At 38.4% G+C, this 17172-nt stretch overlaps 1 protein-coding gene across 1 annotated transcript; it reads right to left on the reverse strand.

The window, feature by feature from the left end:
- Positions 1 to 2993: 2993 nt before the first annotated feature.
- cdk7.L (cyclin-dependent kinase 7 L homeolog) lies at positions 2994 to 16852 on the reverse strand (the record flags this gene model as incomplete). The annotated part of the gene is given in 12 exon segments (NM_001090892.1): positions 2994 to 4620; positions 5350 to 5497; positions 7076 to 7225; positions 8293 to 8379; positions 8497 to 8596; positions 9104 to 9222; positions 10271 to 10381; positions 11569 to 11637; positions 12279 to 12346; positions 12984 to 13017; positions 14954 to 15013; positions 16757 to 16852. Coding segments are annotated over 12 exon segments (1059 nt in total). The 5' UTR covers positions 16841 to 16852.
- Positions 16853 to 17172: the final 320 nt, after the last annotated feature.

Genomic DNA, 17172 nt, shown 5'->3' on the forward strand with positions numbered 1-17172 from the left:
CCTTCCTTTACTCACCGACACCTCCATGCAACTACCAGAAACAGCTCCGCAACAGTACAGCTTTCAGGATGCTTATATATGAGGCCGTCAGTCAACTACAAGATACAATGGAGGAATGCATAATGGTGTATAACATTCCCCTTTAAAATATTGGAGCTGGAAAGTGAATCCACAGTGAATTAAGATATTGATCATGGATGGGGGGGGGGGAAAAGACAGACCAATACAATGAGATTAGTAATATACCTATAATGAAATTTAGCCATGGATATGCCATGATTTCCCACCCCAACATTTCAGCTTGGTTTAGAAACCCTGGGATGGGGGAAGGAAAGCTAAAAGAAGAAGATCAGTGCCCCTGTTGCTAAACAGGTTGATGAGGATTTCCTGGGATCCAGAACAGGTACCAGTTTTTACAGTATTCCCACTTTTTTTTCTGCCGTTGGTCCCCTATACAGTCCCTTTCACACATTCTATTGGAACAGGCAACATGGGTTCTATATAAATATAATGGGGCGAATGTCTGTAGCCAATAACACACAACAGAGCAAAAATTATAATTTTATATTCAAAGATTTAATAGTATTTGTAAGGCAATAAGATGTATTACAATGAAACTTTACACACAATGAAAACAGAACTACATAGGAATGTAAATGTACAGAGTTAAAAAACAGAAATTAAATGAAAAAGATGAAAACTTTGGTTAGAGATAATCCAAACCCTTAAAGGGAATATATATGGAGGCAGCGCGCACACTATTAGCCACAAATTTAACCTGGGTGCCAGTCCGAATATAAATAGATACCAAGGTGAGTTGACGGTACTCGAAGGAAGTATTGAGTATCCGATACAAATCGAGTTTTTCTACTGGAAAAAAAAACAAAAAACGAAAGTCAGGAAGGCTATTAACATCTCCAAATGGCTCAACGGATCTCTGCCATCTCATTTTCACTGAAACCAAGGTTCAACAGACACTGATTACACTGAATGCTACTATGCAGTAAGACTTTTTATACTATGGCCGAAAGGCAAACAAGTTAGGGACCGCCATGTGGGGTTTACCTTGACGTGGTATGGTGGCTTTTCAACTTTATGATCATAACTTTGTAACTAAAAACCCCTGTTTTGTAAACTTACTTTTGAGACAGGGGCCCAGGGAATGTGCATTAAAACTAGCACTTCCTTTATACTTAAATATACTATTACTTAGCCTTTAGAGTGCTTCCACACCCCTATTTTTATACATTGTATCTCTGCCATTAACTTGTACATGAACTCGGCAGGTGTTATGTGGCGAATATATTCGAATTAGGACTGTTTCCATGGTCAAGGTGTGATGAATCTCACATTAGAATTTACATTTAAATTAGGGGATTAAAATTCTATTGTGGATTTTTAAACCCGAAAATTCGAATTTGAATGGACTATTGGACCCTTGTTAAATCTGCTCCATAATTATTTGTTTATTTACATAAAACAATCTTCAAGTATTGCATTTATCAGTGCAAATATCTCAAAAATTCAGGCAATGAAAGTCATACTGGCCTGTCTGTAACCTAAAGACGTGGCACAAAATTCAGAAATATGAGAAAATCCGGAAGAGAAATACCTTAGTCCGGCAACGTTGAGATGAATGCAAAATAAATCATTTTTGAGTCTGCTGAATCTCACAGTTCAGTCTCAGAATAAAATCCGAGGTCTAACATCCATTGCAGGTTCCAATTACATGGCTTAATGTTCCATGAAAAGGCTTTGCTGGTGTGCTGAACAACAGCTTCATGGCTGTAGCCAATGTGACTAATTGTAGAACAAGCACGGCCATTGCAGCCCTTTATGCCCTTTATTCCCTACAAGAAAGCAAAGAGTCTGCATCACGTTAGCAGTGAGCGAGCTTTTTATCTGAAGGCACCCAACTACATGCACATTGGTTAAAATAGGCAAAATCAGAGTGTTTCAAATCAAAGTAATGCCTTATGCACACTGTCAACAGAACAAGTCGATAAGATGGTAATCGCACAGAGAACAATGTTCAGAAGGGAAGTTTAAGCACCGAGTTCCCAGTCAAATGATTTTGCAGCGCAGATCACAAATCTCCCAAGCCAACAGCATCCATCATTAACTAGAAAATCAATTGCTAACCCTGCTATATATTTCCTGCAGTACAAAAACACCTTGTTTGTGCACACATTTTAGAAGACTTCTGTTCTCCTTTTTTGGATAGTACAGAAACCTGTTCCAAGTCTCAATGCAATTGGTCTGAATTGTTTTTGTATGGTTCTAATTAGTAGCCTATCCTATCTAGTTGTTGGGGGTCATGGACACCAGCAATCAAAAACAGATTGACGGAGACAGATTGGTTCTATGGGTTGTTTTTTGTGCTTTTCTTTTAAGCCATCTACTCTGCATCTTTTCATCTTTTTGACTAACACCACCGACTCGTTGCTAGGGTAATTAAAGTGCATGTAAAGGCAAAATAAAAATAAAATCCCATTTTTTTAATAAAAAAAAGAAACCTATCTCCAATATACTTAATTTAAAAAATGTGTACCGTTTTTATAAGAAACCCGACTGTATGCAGTGAAATTCTCCCTTCATTTACAGCTGTGGATAGGAATTGTCAGACGGTCCCTAACTGCTCTACAGGGAAACAGTCATACTTATGAACAGCATGCAGAACTCAAGCAGCTTTGTTTGTTTCCCTGTAGAGCAGTTGGCAACTGTGTAGAGATTTGTATTGGATTTTATTGCCTTTACATCCCCTTTACTATTTCCAAATACAGCTGCAGGGACAAAGATCATGGAGCCAGATTTAAACAGATAAAACTGGAATTCGATTTGGAGGATTATTTTGCTGCAGCCACTAATTCTGCAGAGTTGGAGAAAGTTTGTATTAAACAAAAACTATAAAATCTACATTAGATGACATGATAGCACAGGACCCAGTGCAGTCTGTATATTCTGATTATTAATCAGTCTTGCTGTATCGGCTTCTGGCAGATATTATTTGACTTGTGCTGTTTTGATCATTTATGGCGATCCCTAAGCCGCCCAGACCACACTGAGCATGTGCACGGTCTTGCAAGTGAACTATTCCTTTAAGAACAACTGCTCCTTAAAAGAGCCTGGAAAAAGCAAGGGGGCACAGCTTATTCTGTGTGCACACAGATTAATAAAAATGTAAATAAAATCATAAAAGAATCTGTAAACGATAAATGTAGGGGCCCATTTACTTAGTTTGAGTGAAGGAATAGAGGAAAAAAAGTTTGAATTTCGAATGGTCGAATATGGCTACTTTCGACCATCGAATGGGTTACTTCGACCACAAATCGAACGATTCAAAATAAAAATCGTTCGACTATTCGATAGTCGAAGTACTGTCTCTTTAAAAAATTCTTCGACCCCCTAGTTCGCCACCTAAAACCTACCGAGGTCAATGTTAGCCTATGGGGAAGGTCCCCATAGGCATCCTAACAACTTCCTGATCGAAGGAATATCCTTCTATCGATGGATTGAAATCCTTCGAATCGTTCGATTGGAAGGATTTAATCGTTCGATCGAAGGATTATTCCTTCGATCGTAGGAATAGCGGTAAATCCTTCGACTTCAAAGGATTCTACTTCGACGGTCGAATATCGAGGGTTAATTAACCCTCGATATTCGACCCTAGGTAAATGTGCCCCGTAAAGTAAAGAGTGCAATGTAAATGTAAAGAGAGTGCAATCTCATCTACAGTTTATAAATATATAGTATGAGTGTACAAAGGAATTTGGAAAAAAGCCTGTTCTGAGTAACAATTATGATGGCAGCTCTCACTTCAAGTGGGAAAAAAAAATCCAAATTACAGAAAGATCAGTTATCCTGAAAACCCCAGGTGCCGAGCATTCTGGATAACAGGTCCCATACCTGTATATACCGCTTTTACATTTAAAAGCTCTCTTCAGCAGATGTAAGATTCTGCTACTACAGAAAACCATCAGTATTTTGGATTATTGACGTCGACAGACAGGCTATTCCTGCATGAATAAAGGGCTACTATACCCTCCATGTTCACTGCACAATTGTTTTTATTGGAAGGGAATACCTAAATTATCATAGTCTAGGGGGGATAGTGTAGACTGGATAGATCTGTATAGGCGATAAGAAAATCAGCTGACCTATCCCTGTTATGGAAATGGCTGGCCATACCTAACTAGTACAACCCACCGATGAAGTCTGTAGCTTCATTAGATTTTATATAAAAACACAGGAAAAAAGCTGCTCTTCACCATGTTACTAACAAAGTGTATTTTAAGTCTCCATCTCCTTTAAACCTTTGTGCATCTATTCCGATCAGTTGAGAAATGTTCTACAAGTACAGTTGCAGGTTAGGGAGAATGTGCCTTCACACAGTCCTAAATAAACCAAATTGTCAAAACAAAACCCTTATTTTAGAAAGTATTATTTTAATGACTAGTTCTGTTACGGATCACGCAACTCAGTATTTACATATATTACAAGTTTTAGTTCATTTCATGGACCGGTCTCTGACGTCTCTGTTTATAGCAGCAGTTTTCTCTCAGGCTTGGCGTATGGTCTACATTGTCTGGAGTCAAAAACTCAACTTCTTAGCAATGTCTTCTAAAAGAGAAAACAAAAGACAACGTTTGTTACCAAATTAATTACAGAATGCAAGAGTGGCTTCCATTCGTCTGCACTGCTAGACAGGATAGCCTAACACATAGGATTTTGCCACGTTTAACTTTCAAATATTTCTATATCCATATGTTGTGCCAATGACCCCATTTCTGGGAAACTGGATAAAATAGAAGAGAGAAACGAGAAGCAGTTTGGCTCAAAAGATTTCCGTGCCTGTCTGCTCTGTTATTTGGGTTATCACTAGGGATGCACGGCTTTTCATTCAAAAACATTTAAAACAAAAAAACTTGATATAGCATACACTAAAAACAGGCCAGGGAAGATGGAATCTTGGCATATGTCAGCACAAAACGGACTACGGAGTAACATGGCTAGTTTCCCTCCTATTTTTATTGTATATGCCTATATTAAAAGCAAATGTATTCAGAGAGAACTTGTAATTGTATCCAATTTGTTTATAAGTTGGCTCCTTTTTGGTGCAACACACATCTTTGTAGGCCAGAGTGAAACAATACAATTTTATTTGCTGGAGCTTCCCTGGAATGTGCCCAATGAAGGCCACTGTTTGCCAATAACTTTCCTTGTTCTTTGTCTGTCAGTCATGAGGCTCCTGCATCTCATATATAATGCACTGTATCCAAGACCACAGGAAAATCTGCCCAAATAATCGGAATCCCATGCAGTAGCACACAAGCTGTGCCTTACACTTACTTTGATCCATGCCTTCTGTCCGCTTTCTCTTTATTCCCAGGTTGAGATTTTGCTGCTCCTTTAATGCTTCTATAGAACAATTGGGTCTTGGCAACAAGTTTCCTGGGGTTGGTGCCGGTCTGTTGCTAAAATACCTTTTTCGAAGTGCCTGAGTGGAAATAATTATTGCATTAACAGAGACAATATAATCACACTTTATAAATAATAGTAATTTCACACAAATATGTGCAACTTTTCCGATAAAAAACTATTTTAGCAAGAAAAGCAGAGGCCTTGGCCATTATCAATGAATTTATAATGACCTCACTGGCAGCTAAGCAGGAAAAATATTTAGCTTTTGTTGGCACAATGGGTAATTTAGCCTTTTATGGAGAACCACAGAAATCAGAATATTTCTGCACCCAAAAGTTTTCTTAAAGTGATACAGACACTACTGGGCAGATTTATTAAGGGTCGAATAGAAAATTTGAATTTCCGAATTGTATTTTTTGCCCAAAACTCTCAAATTCGAATTGGGAATAATCCAAACTCGAGTCGGATTCAAAATTTATCAAACTTTTACACTGGGAACAATTTGAATTTGACTATTCGCCACCTAAAACCTGCCGAGTTCATGAAGAAGTCAATGGGAGAGGTCCAGTGACCCACTTAAAGATGTTAATAGCCTTCCTGACATTCAAGTTTTTTCCAGGAAAAAAAATCGATTTGAGTTTAGTCGAATTCTATTCAAATTCGATTTGAGTTTTCGAGTTGGTAATATTCGTGTTTTAGATGTTCGAATTTTTTCTTAAATAACCTCCCATTCGAATTTCGAGTATATTTGAATTTTAGAGAGAAAAAAAAATTCACTTGAATTCGAAATTCGACCTTTGATAAATGGGCCTCTAAAAAAATATTATTCAAAATATTAATGTAACATCAAAAGTTACCTATAGCTCATGTTGATAGTTTTTTAACGAATAAGGCTTCTTTTGTAAGTAATTGCTACTTTAAGTTCCTAAATCTGACTTCTTTACCAACCTCAGCTCAAATATGGCAGCCCCCTAATAGAGGAACATGAGGGATCAGATGGGTCTTTTATGGTAAAATTATAGATAGCATGTAAAGACGATGCTATGATAGATGTAAAAAAGGTTTAATTTCTGATGTTCGTATCTCTTCAATAATATTTATTTCAAAGGAAATTGTCCAGGAAAGATGCTAGGAATATTAGCTAGCCATCATGTGAGACTGCTGAATGAAGCGATAAACAAATTTCACTATGATATGCAATTATACATAATAGAAGAACCAGAGTTTATTAAAATAACGTCAAACAATGAATCAAGTCTGGGGGACATAAGCAATCTCCTGGAGGACTACATCCAGCCTGCATCTCTAATATCTTAAAAAGTCATAAAGCAATGCCTTGAGCACGTAACAGAACATGGCATCAATTCAGCAATCAAATCATGCCTGGCAACCCGCTGTATGATTTAAATCAGCTGCATCCATGCTGTGTTCTACATGGGAACAGGCAAGAGGTTAAAAGTCTGAGCTTCATGAAACAGACTATGGAGACACAATGCAGTGTCTGAAAGATGACTGCAGTACAGTTGTATAAATTAAATACATTTTCCCATGATACAATGGATTGCTTTTAAAAGAAAAGACCCCCATACAAAATATAAAACAAAAAAAACCCACACAACTATTTTTATGGTGGATATGATGCAACTTCAGATACCTGGGATGCTGTGCATCTTGCACACGGATTAAAGGTAAATAAACCTTGCAGGAGTTCAAGAAGATCATCGCCAGCAGCAATAAAAATGAGGTGCAGTGGTGTCCCTGGAAAACTTTTAAAGGCAACATAGTCTGGAAGGCTGGACATGCCCTGTATAATTAAAAAATATATATTTAAATTAAACCGCTGTTTGGCTATGCATTCAACAGGAGTAAATTGGAATTGCATTGAAGTTTGAGAGGTTTCATTAGTAAATGGGACACTATCATTATTTATTTACCCTTAATTTGTCATTTAAGGGCAGAGAAAGACGAGAATATTCGGGGAGATTAATCGCCCAGCGACAAATTGCCTCTTCTTCGAGCGACTAGTCTCCCAGAACTGCCTCCCCGCTGGCTAGAATCGAAATCGCTGGTGGGATGGCACTTGGAGTGCTTCGTTTTCTGAAGTCACCTCACAAGGAAACTTCGGGCGACTTTGGAAAAGGAAGCACTCCGAGTGTCATTCCACCTTTTGGATTCTATCCAAGACAGACGAGAAGATTTGGGGAGATTAGTCTCCCGGCGACAAATCATCTTTTCTTCGGTTGACTAATCTCCCCAAACTGCCTCCCCTGCGGCTACAATCTAAATCGCCTTGTGAGGCAACTGCGTGCAACTTGGGAATACAAAGGGCTCCAAGCGTCATCCTGCCTGCGCCAACCGGGAGGCGTATCCTTCTTCAATAAATGTTTTTTTTCTTTATATTGTGTTCTTAATTTTATTTTTTATACTCCCAACTTTTTATCTGGCATCACAGCCCCATTGACGATTATCTAAGATAAAATCCTTCTTCCATAATTTTATCCTCCTTTTGTAACATACCCTTTCCTCATTCCTTATTGAAGTAGCTTGTATATCTAAGAACAAAAAAGTGGGCTTGAGAAAGTGCTTCCAGTAGCAACCTGTGTGACTTCCTTAATCTAGAGGACAGTGATAAGAATGAGGGTTGGTTTAATTGAGGTCAGAACCATTAGCAGCAATGCCATTTTTCAAGGATTTTAGCAGAAAACTTCCTCTGCTGTTACTGCTCAATGTGTTTCCATCTTGTGGCAGAATGCACCTTATATTGCTAAACATTGACATTATAAATTTTGGGTTAGATTGACACATACAAATAGTGGAAAAGCAGTGTAAAAAGACAAGGAGATCATTTCCTTTTAACACGGAGTTACATACCGGCCACTGCTCTTCAGTTGGTGTTCCCAAAGTTTCAAATATTCTCGTTAGCTGGTCTAGATCAGAATCCCCAGGTAAAAAAGGCACCTATTTAAATACATTGCAGAACTTGAACCATGGTTCTCAAGGTGATGGGATTTGTAGATCTACAGGTAAAAGGTTTATGATTGGGATAACCATGGCAAAAAAGTGGGTTTGACTCACCCGAAGTAGCAGCTCAGCTAAGATGCAGCCAACTGCCCACATGTCAACTCCCACACCATACATTCTAGCACCAAACAGCAACTCAGGAGATCGGTACCACCTATGAAACACAAGCTTATGGTCATTTTTGCCTCACCAAATTGAAACCCTGACACCGATTTCCGACAAAAGAAAATATTAAAATTTACATTAAGCTTCACATTTGAAGAAGTCAAATACAAGGAATTTTAGTTAAATCTGAATAATTATATGCTGGGGTAACTACAATTATCTTTCACAGAAAGAGTTAGGTTGTTGGGGACTGGGTTCAGTATCCTGGAGATGCATGCATTTGATTCCCAATCCCCACAAATAGATAGATGTTGGCCAGATAAAATAAACTATAATTAGTATCTGAATACTGCCCTTGTATAGAAGTTATTTAAAAATACAAAAAGAGGCCCAGGAAGATCCTTGGTTTGCACCCAGTGTTTAATACTAAAGTAAGGATCCATAAGTGTGCATAAAAGCAATGAAATCACATGCATGCACCTGTCTGAATTACTGCATTGGCATACAATATTGCACAATAATCTGTAGGCCACTCCCATATATAGAAAAACTCTACCTTGTTACCACTTGATGAGTATATATTCTGTTTGGACTCCCAAATGACTTTGCAAGACCAAAATCAGCAAGTTTAAGGACCCCATTTTCATCCAGCAACAAATTATTCGGCTTTAAATCCTATGAAAAAAAGATACATTGGTATGTATGGTTATTTTGCATCTGTTGAATAAGATGCTAAATAAACGCTTTTGAAAATAACAGAAAAAAAGCTCTTGGAGGCAAATATATTTCTGTTTTTTTTAATACCAAGCTATTAAGGGACACGTGCTGTTAAAGGAACAATAACATCAAAAAATGAAAGTGTTTTAAACCAATAAAAATATAATGTAGTGTTGCCCTGCACTGGTAAAACTGATGTGTTTGCTTCAGAAACACTACTATTGTTTATATAAATAAGCTGCTGTGTAGCAATGGGGGCAGCCATTCAAAGGAGAAAAGCTCAGGTAACAGCAGATAAGCTCTGTAGAACATAATGGTGTTATCTGTTATCCACTATTTAACCTGTGCCATATAGTCTTTCTTCAATTTCCACCATTGCTACACAGCAGCTTATTTATATGAAGTATAGTAGAGTTTCTGAAGCAAACACATCAGTTTTACCAGTGCAGGGCAACAGTACATGATGTGTTCCTTTAATATGAATGTATTTTGTTACAGCAGCACCACCTGCTGGTCCGCGTCAGACCATGAAGCTGTCGAAGTTGACAAGAAGTTCTGGTTTAATTGAGTATTTCCTACAATTTTTCATAAGTACACGATATGTGAGTGGGGAAGTCTGATGTTTCTATAACTTAAAGGTGGTTATTGATCAACAATGGCCAAATCTGCCCACGGGGAATAACCTGTGGCAACCAAACAAATTGTTGCATTCATTGCTCTACCCACCATTGGCTGAATAAAGCCTATAACGGATTGGGTGCTATGGGTTACTGCCCAGGGGCAAATTTCCCCAGTATTGCTAAACAAGCCCTATAATATTCCAAAAAAAAGCAAATTACAGCAGTGCATGGCTACCAAATACAGGGTTCTGCAGTACATTGAGTACAGAAGGGAAACATGTTTGTAATCTCTACTAGACTCTTTAAATTGGTGTTCAATGAAGGTACAGTACAAATTGTATCTGCACAATCTGACAATGTTTTTAATTATAAGGTGATTTACTTACTCTATGGAGGATCCAGAGATGGTGTAAGTATTCCAAGCCTTGAAGAGTCATCAGCATGTATGATTTAATATGAGCTGGAGTTAATACCAAGCTGGTATCTTTTATTATGACCTACAAAAACAAACGTTACACAGAATCTGTTTAAAAACAGACGGAGGAATGTAATATTGGTCACTAACACAAAAATCGTTCACAATGTAAATACATGATCGCAAAATGAACAATTTTGCTTTTGTAAACACTTTGCAACGCGCACAACAGTAGGATAGCGACTGCGATTTTTATAGTTTGTAATAGCGTGCAGTGTATGTAATAAAAGTTGTTACGTTTGCTCCAAAAGTTTAGGCCACCTTCTAGCAGGTCTTAATGGTTTGCAATAGACAATTTAGATTTGCACAAGAAAAAAGCCTAATAAAGAATATTACATAGTAATGTCTTTTTTTTCTTCACATTTGTTCTCTTTGTGAGTTTTATTACATTTCCCCCCCAGAGTGTATTAGTAGATAAATCCAGCATAATACATATAATATAGCTATAAGAGGTTTTATCTAGTCTGAACAGAATATTTAAGAGTATTTGGTTCAGATCTCAAATATGTCATCTAAAGGTTAGTCTTAATGGCCTCAGATTAAAAACACACAAGTCAATGAGTTGCAAACATCCCACTAGAGACACACACTATTTCCTCTATGAAGGAACACACGCTACGTGACTGGCGTATCTTGTATGAACTTTGTACAAGTAGAAAATAAATCATCCACTACAGCTTTAATACTAATAATGTCTAAAAAGCGAACTGCAACAACAGAGTAGACAAAAAAATTACAGTATTGCCATTTTGGTTCAACATTTCTATTTAGAGTCCAGTTTACTAACCTTGGTAACTCAAGATGCAGCTGCACTACAACTCCCAGCATTCTTTAACATATAATGAAGGGATAAAGCATGCTGGTAGCTGTAGTCCAACATGTGGGGACCCAAAGATAAGAAATGAGAAGAAATAGAATTAGCAGAATTTGAAAATAGGAATGCGCCGAATCCAGGATTAGGCCTTTTTCAGCAGGATTCAGATTTGGCCGAATCCTTATGTCTAGCTGAACCAAATACTAATTTGCATATGTAAATTAGGGGCGGGTAGGGAAATCACGTGACTTTTTGGTACAAAAGAAGAATTTTTTCCACTTTTACCTTTCCTGCCCCTAACTTGCATATGCAAATTAGGATTCGGTTCAGTATTCGGCCAAAACTTTCACAGAGGATTTGGGAATTCGGCCGAATCCCAAATAATGGATTCTCACCTCAAGATCCGTCTCCATAAAATCAAACACCAGGCTTATGTTGGATTTGTGTCCAAAAGCATCCAGTAGCTAAAAGCAAAAACAAAAAAATATTTTAATTTGCAGTTTCCAAAAATATCCATTTTCCCTACTGACATAACCCGTGATTAACCAATGGAGATTTTCCACACAAGTTAAGCTTCGACAGAACAGCTGCTTCAAAATAACAGGGTTCTGGGCTGTCAATAGTTACACACTTAAAGGAACAGAAATATTAAAATATTTAAAAAAAATAAATAAAACTACACCCGCCAAATAATACTCAAGTCCTACAACATGTTACATTTTTACCCTGCTTTAGCTAAAAAGTCCCAAGTAAAACACAGGGTGCTAACAAGTAAACTCTAATCTTTAATAGCCATTCTGTGTTTCAGTGCTCAAAGACAAAATGTATGTGTTGGCTGGTTGCATTTATTGTATACGATTGTTGTTGCCAATATAAAGCAGCCCAGGGAGCTAGCAGCTGTGCAACAATGAAATCCTGGCTTACTTTACAAACCCCAGCTAAACTGCATTGACATCCCCAGGCAGCTGATATCAAATACATTCACAATGGAACACTGCTTTGACCATGCTGAGCAATATTAATACAGTGAGCATAGACCTGTTCTTCTGAAATGAATATTGTGACCAGTCTAAAGTATTTATACTTCAAAATAATTCACACTCACCCCAATGATATTAGGATGGCTTAACTCCTGTAGTAGCTTTATCTCTCTCAGCGCTGTTCTGTTTATCCCTGTAATGAAACAAAACTTTAACAAAGCAGCACAATCCAAATGACGAATTCTTGTACATTAAGCTGGCTGGCTGTAAGGTGCATAGACCAGACTGTGGAATTATTGGTCAGATATTCTACAATTTTGCCACACATCAGATTTTATTAGGATGGTTGTTGTTGGCCCCATAAATGAAACTATCATTGATCATTTATCAAGAAAGATTTCCACTTAGGCCATTTACCTATGGTGCAATCATCCACAATGCACATGTGCAGGCTATATATTGGACTCCATTTTATCCAAATAATCCAAGTTTTTGAAAATGATTTCCTTTTTCTCTGTAATAATAAAACAGTACCTTGTACATGATCCAAACTAAGTTATTATTATGAATTTCATTATAAATACGATTTTCTAGGTATGAAGAACCAAATTACGGAAAGATCCATTATCCAGAAAACCCCAGGACCTGAGGATCCTGGATAACAGGTCACATACCTGTATATGTATATTGCTGTGTATATCTGTCTCTCTCTCTCTCTCCATAGCATGTATACATATTTCTATAAATGTATGTTTTTCCTTTAAATTTTATTTGGGCATTTCAATATGTTAGTTAATAAGTAGACAAATAGCTGGCTAATAAGCACTTACCATCATTAGCTTCTGCTCTATGCCCCAGTTTAATCTGCAACAAGAAAAAACATGTTTGGTTAAAGCCTTAATTGCTGTCTTGAAAGTACTAGAGCCACAGATTCTATGTTTTCTGGTGCTGTCTTCCTTATTCTAATGTGTGGTGCCTGACACGCAAAGGATTAAAAAATGGATTCCTATTTTGATTTATCTCTGTGCGAGAGATACACAGAATAGCTGATGGCCATTGAAAAGCCAGTCGTGCTGTGGGGTTTTAACACTTCAATAACTTCTCTGATATATGTAATTCTGCAAAATGATGCTGGAAAAGGGTCTGTATCATCATGTGATAATACACTAATGTACATAGTATTGCAGCCTGTCAGATGATGGTACTGTGCCAAGTCAAGCGTCACTGGAATACATTTACCTACATGTGTCAGAACACCAATGTATCAGGCCTAGAACTGTGGGTTTGGTCATTTATTTGGAATAAAAACAGTCCCTGCCCAATTTCGACACATCAGTAATACCTTAGCACATTTCCAATGTGTGGGTTGTGATTGTGCATATGTACATGCTGAGCCTCCAATACACACACACACACATTTTATTTAATATTCTTATGTTGAAACAATACTAACTTACTATTAAAGGGATACTGTCAAAAATTTTTTTTTCAAAATGAATCAATTAATAGTGCGGATCCAGCAGAATCCTGCACTGAAATCCATTTCTTAAAAGAGCAAACCGATTTTTTTTTTTATATTCTATTTTGAAATCTGACATGGGGCTAGACCTATTGTCAATTTCCCAGCTGCCCCAAGTAATCACTCTTTACTGCTGTACAGCAAGTTGGAGTGATATCACCCCCCACACACCCCCCGCAGCCAAACAAAAGAACAATGGGAAGGTAACCAGATAACAGCTCCCTAACACAAGATAACAGCTGCCTGGCAGATCTAAGAACAACACTCAATAGTAAAAACCCATGTCCCACTGAGACACATTCAGTTACATTGAGAAAGAAAAACAGCAGCCTGCCAGAAAGCATTTCTCTCCTGTGTGCAGGCACAAGTCACATGACCAGGGGCAGCTGGGAAATTGACAAAATGTCTAGCCCCATGTCAGATTTCAAAATTGAATATAAAAAAATCTGTTTGCTCTTTTGAGAAATGGATTTCAGAGCAGAATTCTGCTGGAGTAGCACTATTAACTGATGTGTTTTGAAAAAAAACATGTTTTCCGATGACAGGATCCCTTTAAGTTAACGTCTAGTTTTGTTATAGAACGGTCAGTTCTAAGTGACTTTTCAATTGGACTTCATTATTTATTTTTATAATTTTTTCCTTTTTCTTTGGACTTTTGCCAGCTGTTAAATGGTGGTCACTGACCCCATCTAAAAGACAAATGTGCTTTAAGGCTACAAATGTATTGTTATTGCTACTTTTTATTACTCATCAGACTATTCAGGCCCTCTCCTAGTCATATCCCAGTCTCTTGTTCAAATCAATGCATGGTTGCTAGGGGAATTTGGATCCTAGCAACTAGATGGCTGAAATTGCAAACTGGAGCGGTGCTGAACAAAAGGCTAAATAACTAAAAAGCCACAAATAATAAAAAATGAAAACCAATTGCAAATTCGCTCACAGTATCCCTCTCTAAATCATACTTAAAGTTAACTCAAAAGTAAACAAACTATTTAACATTGTTCTAGAGGTGCATATTTACTGTAGATTTCAGGTGAATGTTTGTATGTTGCCCTGGATAACTCTCCTATTATACAATACGGTTGCTGAATTTTCACCGGACTATGGTTACAGAACATATCAAGCTCCAGTACTGTAGTCTTTCCCCATTAGGGGTTGATCGTATGATTTACAGTGCTGTGCAGATTGCATTCCAAATACAATCATTTGGTCTGCTACATTGATGTGAGGGATACAGGCTCCCATATTTAGCTGTGAATAACAAAGCAGTAATAAACATACCTTTTTAATGGCCACAATTCTATCAGTATTCTTGTCTCGGGCTTTATAAACAGTGGCAAACTGTGAAACAAAACATTAAAACCAATATGATGAAAAGAGTTTTATAATCATTTCTATGCACCTATTTAACCTGTCACAGCAGAGGGAACAATAACCGCAGTGCACCGGAGAACCTATGAAATAAATCATGGTGGTAAATCCCTGTGGAGATATACATTACAGATCAACTACTCTATATTTATATTTTAAAAATTATATTTCTAGAATGCCAGGCAGGAAGCGTCTCTCCCACACTGTTTCCACGGGCCCCTGCAGCCCGGGAGGTGAAGTTGCAGACTAAAGCGGACTCAAGTCACCAGGCAGGGAGGAAGGCGTGTGTGGCAGCTGCACAGAGAAGGGAGCTGAGAGTTACAGCGTCTGCAATGTAACCTCGCGTTTTACTTGCACTATTCTCTAGGGCTGCTGTCTATGTGTATGTACATGGTGTCTATGTGTATGTACATGGTGTCTATGTGTATGTACATGGTGTCTATGTGTATGTACATGGTGTCTATGTGTATGTACATGGTGTCTATGTGTATGTACATGGTGTCTATGTGTATGTACATGGTGTCTATGTGTATGTACATGGTGTCTATGTGTATGTACATGGTGTCTATGTGTATGTACATGGTGTCTATGTGTATGTACATGGTGTCTATGTGTATGTACATGGTGTCTATGTGTATGTACATGGTGTCTATGTGTATGTACATGGTGTCTATGTGTATGTACATGGTGTCTATGTGTATGTACATGGTGTCTATGTGTATGTACATGACTGTGTGTGTACACTTTGTGTGTCACTAGCGTCTCCTTGCAAAGGGATAATTAGCAAGTGCAAGTTCTGCCGCCACAAGCAATAAGTTCCCTTGCAGCCAGCTCAGAATCTCCGGGTGCAGTGTCAGTATCAATGACTTACATCTAGATCCTCCGTGTCAGTAAGGGCAGCTTAGCTTTACCTTTACAGCTGTTGTACAACTACTAGCTGTCTATACGCCGGGACTTGCACAGTATTGAACATTGTCGGTTATTTTTGTGTTTTGTGAGGCGGGGTCATTTGAGACATTGCATTTAATTCCATGAATTCAAAATTACACTATAGTATTAATGTTGCTTTACTGTTTAATAAAGGGATATTCTGGGGGGGGTTTCTGTGACCATATAAAGGCACAATGCAGCAGACTGAGTTATACAGGGAACTCTGAATTCCACTCATTCATTACAAGGGATAATGTACCCCCTACTGTAAATGATAAGGATATTAGAAGTCTGAGGGTTTCCTTGACCATATAAAGGCACAAGGCTGCACAATAGTGATGTGAGGGTCGGGTTTTTCCCATATACAGCAATATCTAATGCCAGAATAATACCACAGATACAGGGTAATCTAATGCCAGGATACCACAGATACAGGGCTACCAGGATGCCACAGATACAGCAATAGTTCATACCAGGATATCAGGGGTACAGGCTAATGGCAGGGTACCACAGATACAGGGCTATGTAATGCCAGGATACCAGGGGTATATACTATATATACGGTGTTATCTGATAGCTGGGTACCACAGATCAGTGCAATGGTATGGAATGCCAGGATATAACACACACAGCGCGCTATTTAATACTAGGATATCGCAGGTACAGCTCTATCTTATTCCAGGATACACGCAGTTACGTCACGGCGCATCTCTGAGCTGCATTAAAACTCCACGTGCGCCGCAGGGAGACACGGAAAAATGAACCCCGCGCAATACAACTCACCTGCCCTTCGCCTAGGAAATCCAGCTTCTCATACTGCTTGGCACGGGACCGCACGTCCACCCCTCTCGCCGCTATACCTTCCATTCTCCCTGCAGCCCCTTTCCCACAGTCTATTGCCAACATCTACCTTTAACACTTTGGCCACACCCACTTCACGCTACTACCGGCGCGACGGGAGCGCGAATGTGACGTAAGAGGCCATCTGGCTTCCTAGAAGAGTCCGTTGCTATGGATATTCTTACCACACAGGGGGCGCGGGAAATATGTCTCCGTGGAAACTAACGGTTGTTTTTTTTAATTCCTTCCCTCGAGGGTAACGGTTTTAGTGTGATACAAAACTGCTCCTGAGTGGAACGCAGACCCCTGCCACCCTTAGTCATTAGTCCTGCAACAGATAGACGTTATTGCCCCTTTTT

This window comes from Xenopus laevis, chromosome 1L (genome assembly GCF_017654675.1).
Source record: "Xenopus laevis strain J_2021 chromosome 1L, Xenopus_laevis_v10.1, whole genome shotgun sequence".
NCBI classification, from domain to species: Eukaryota; Metazoa; Chordata; class Amphibia; order Anura; family Pipidae; genus Xenopus; species Xenopus laevis.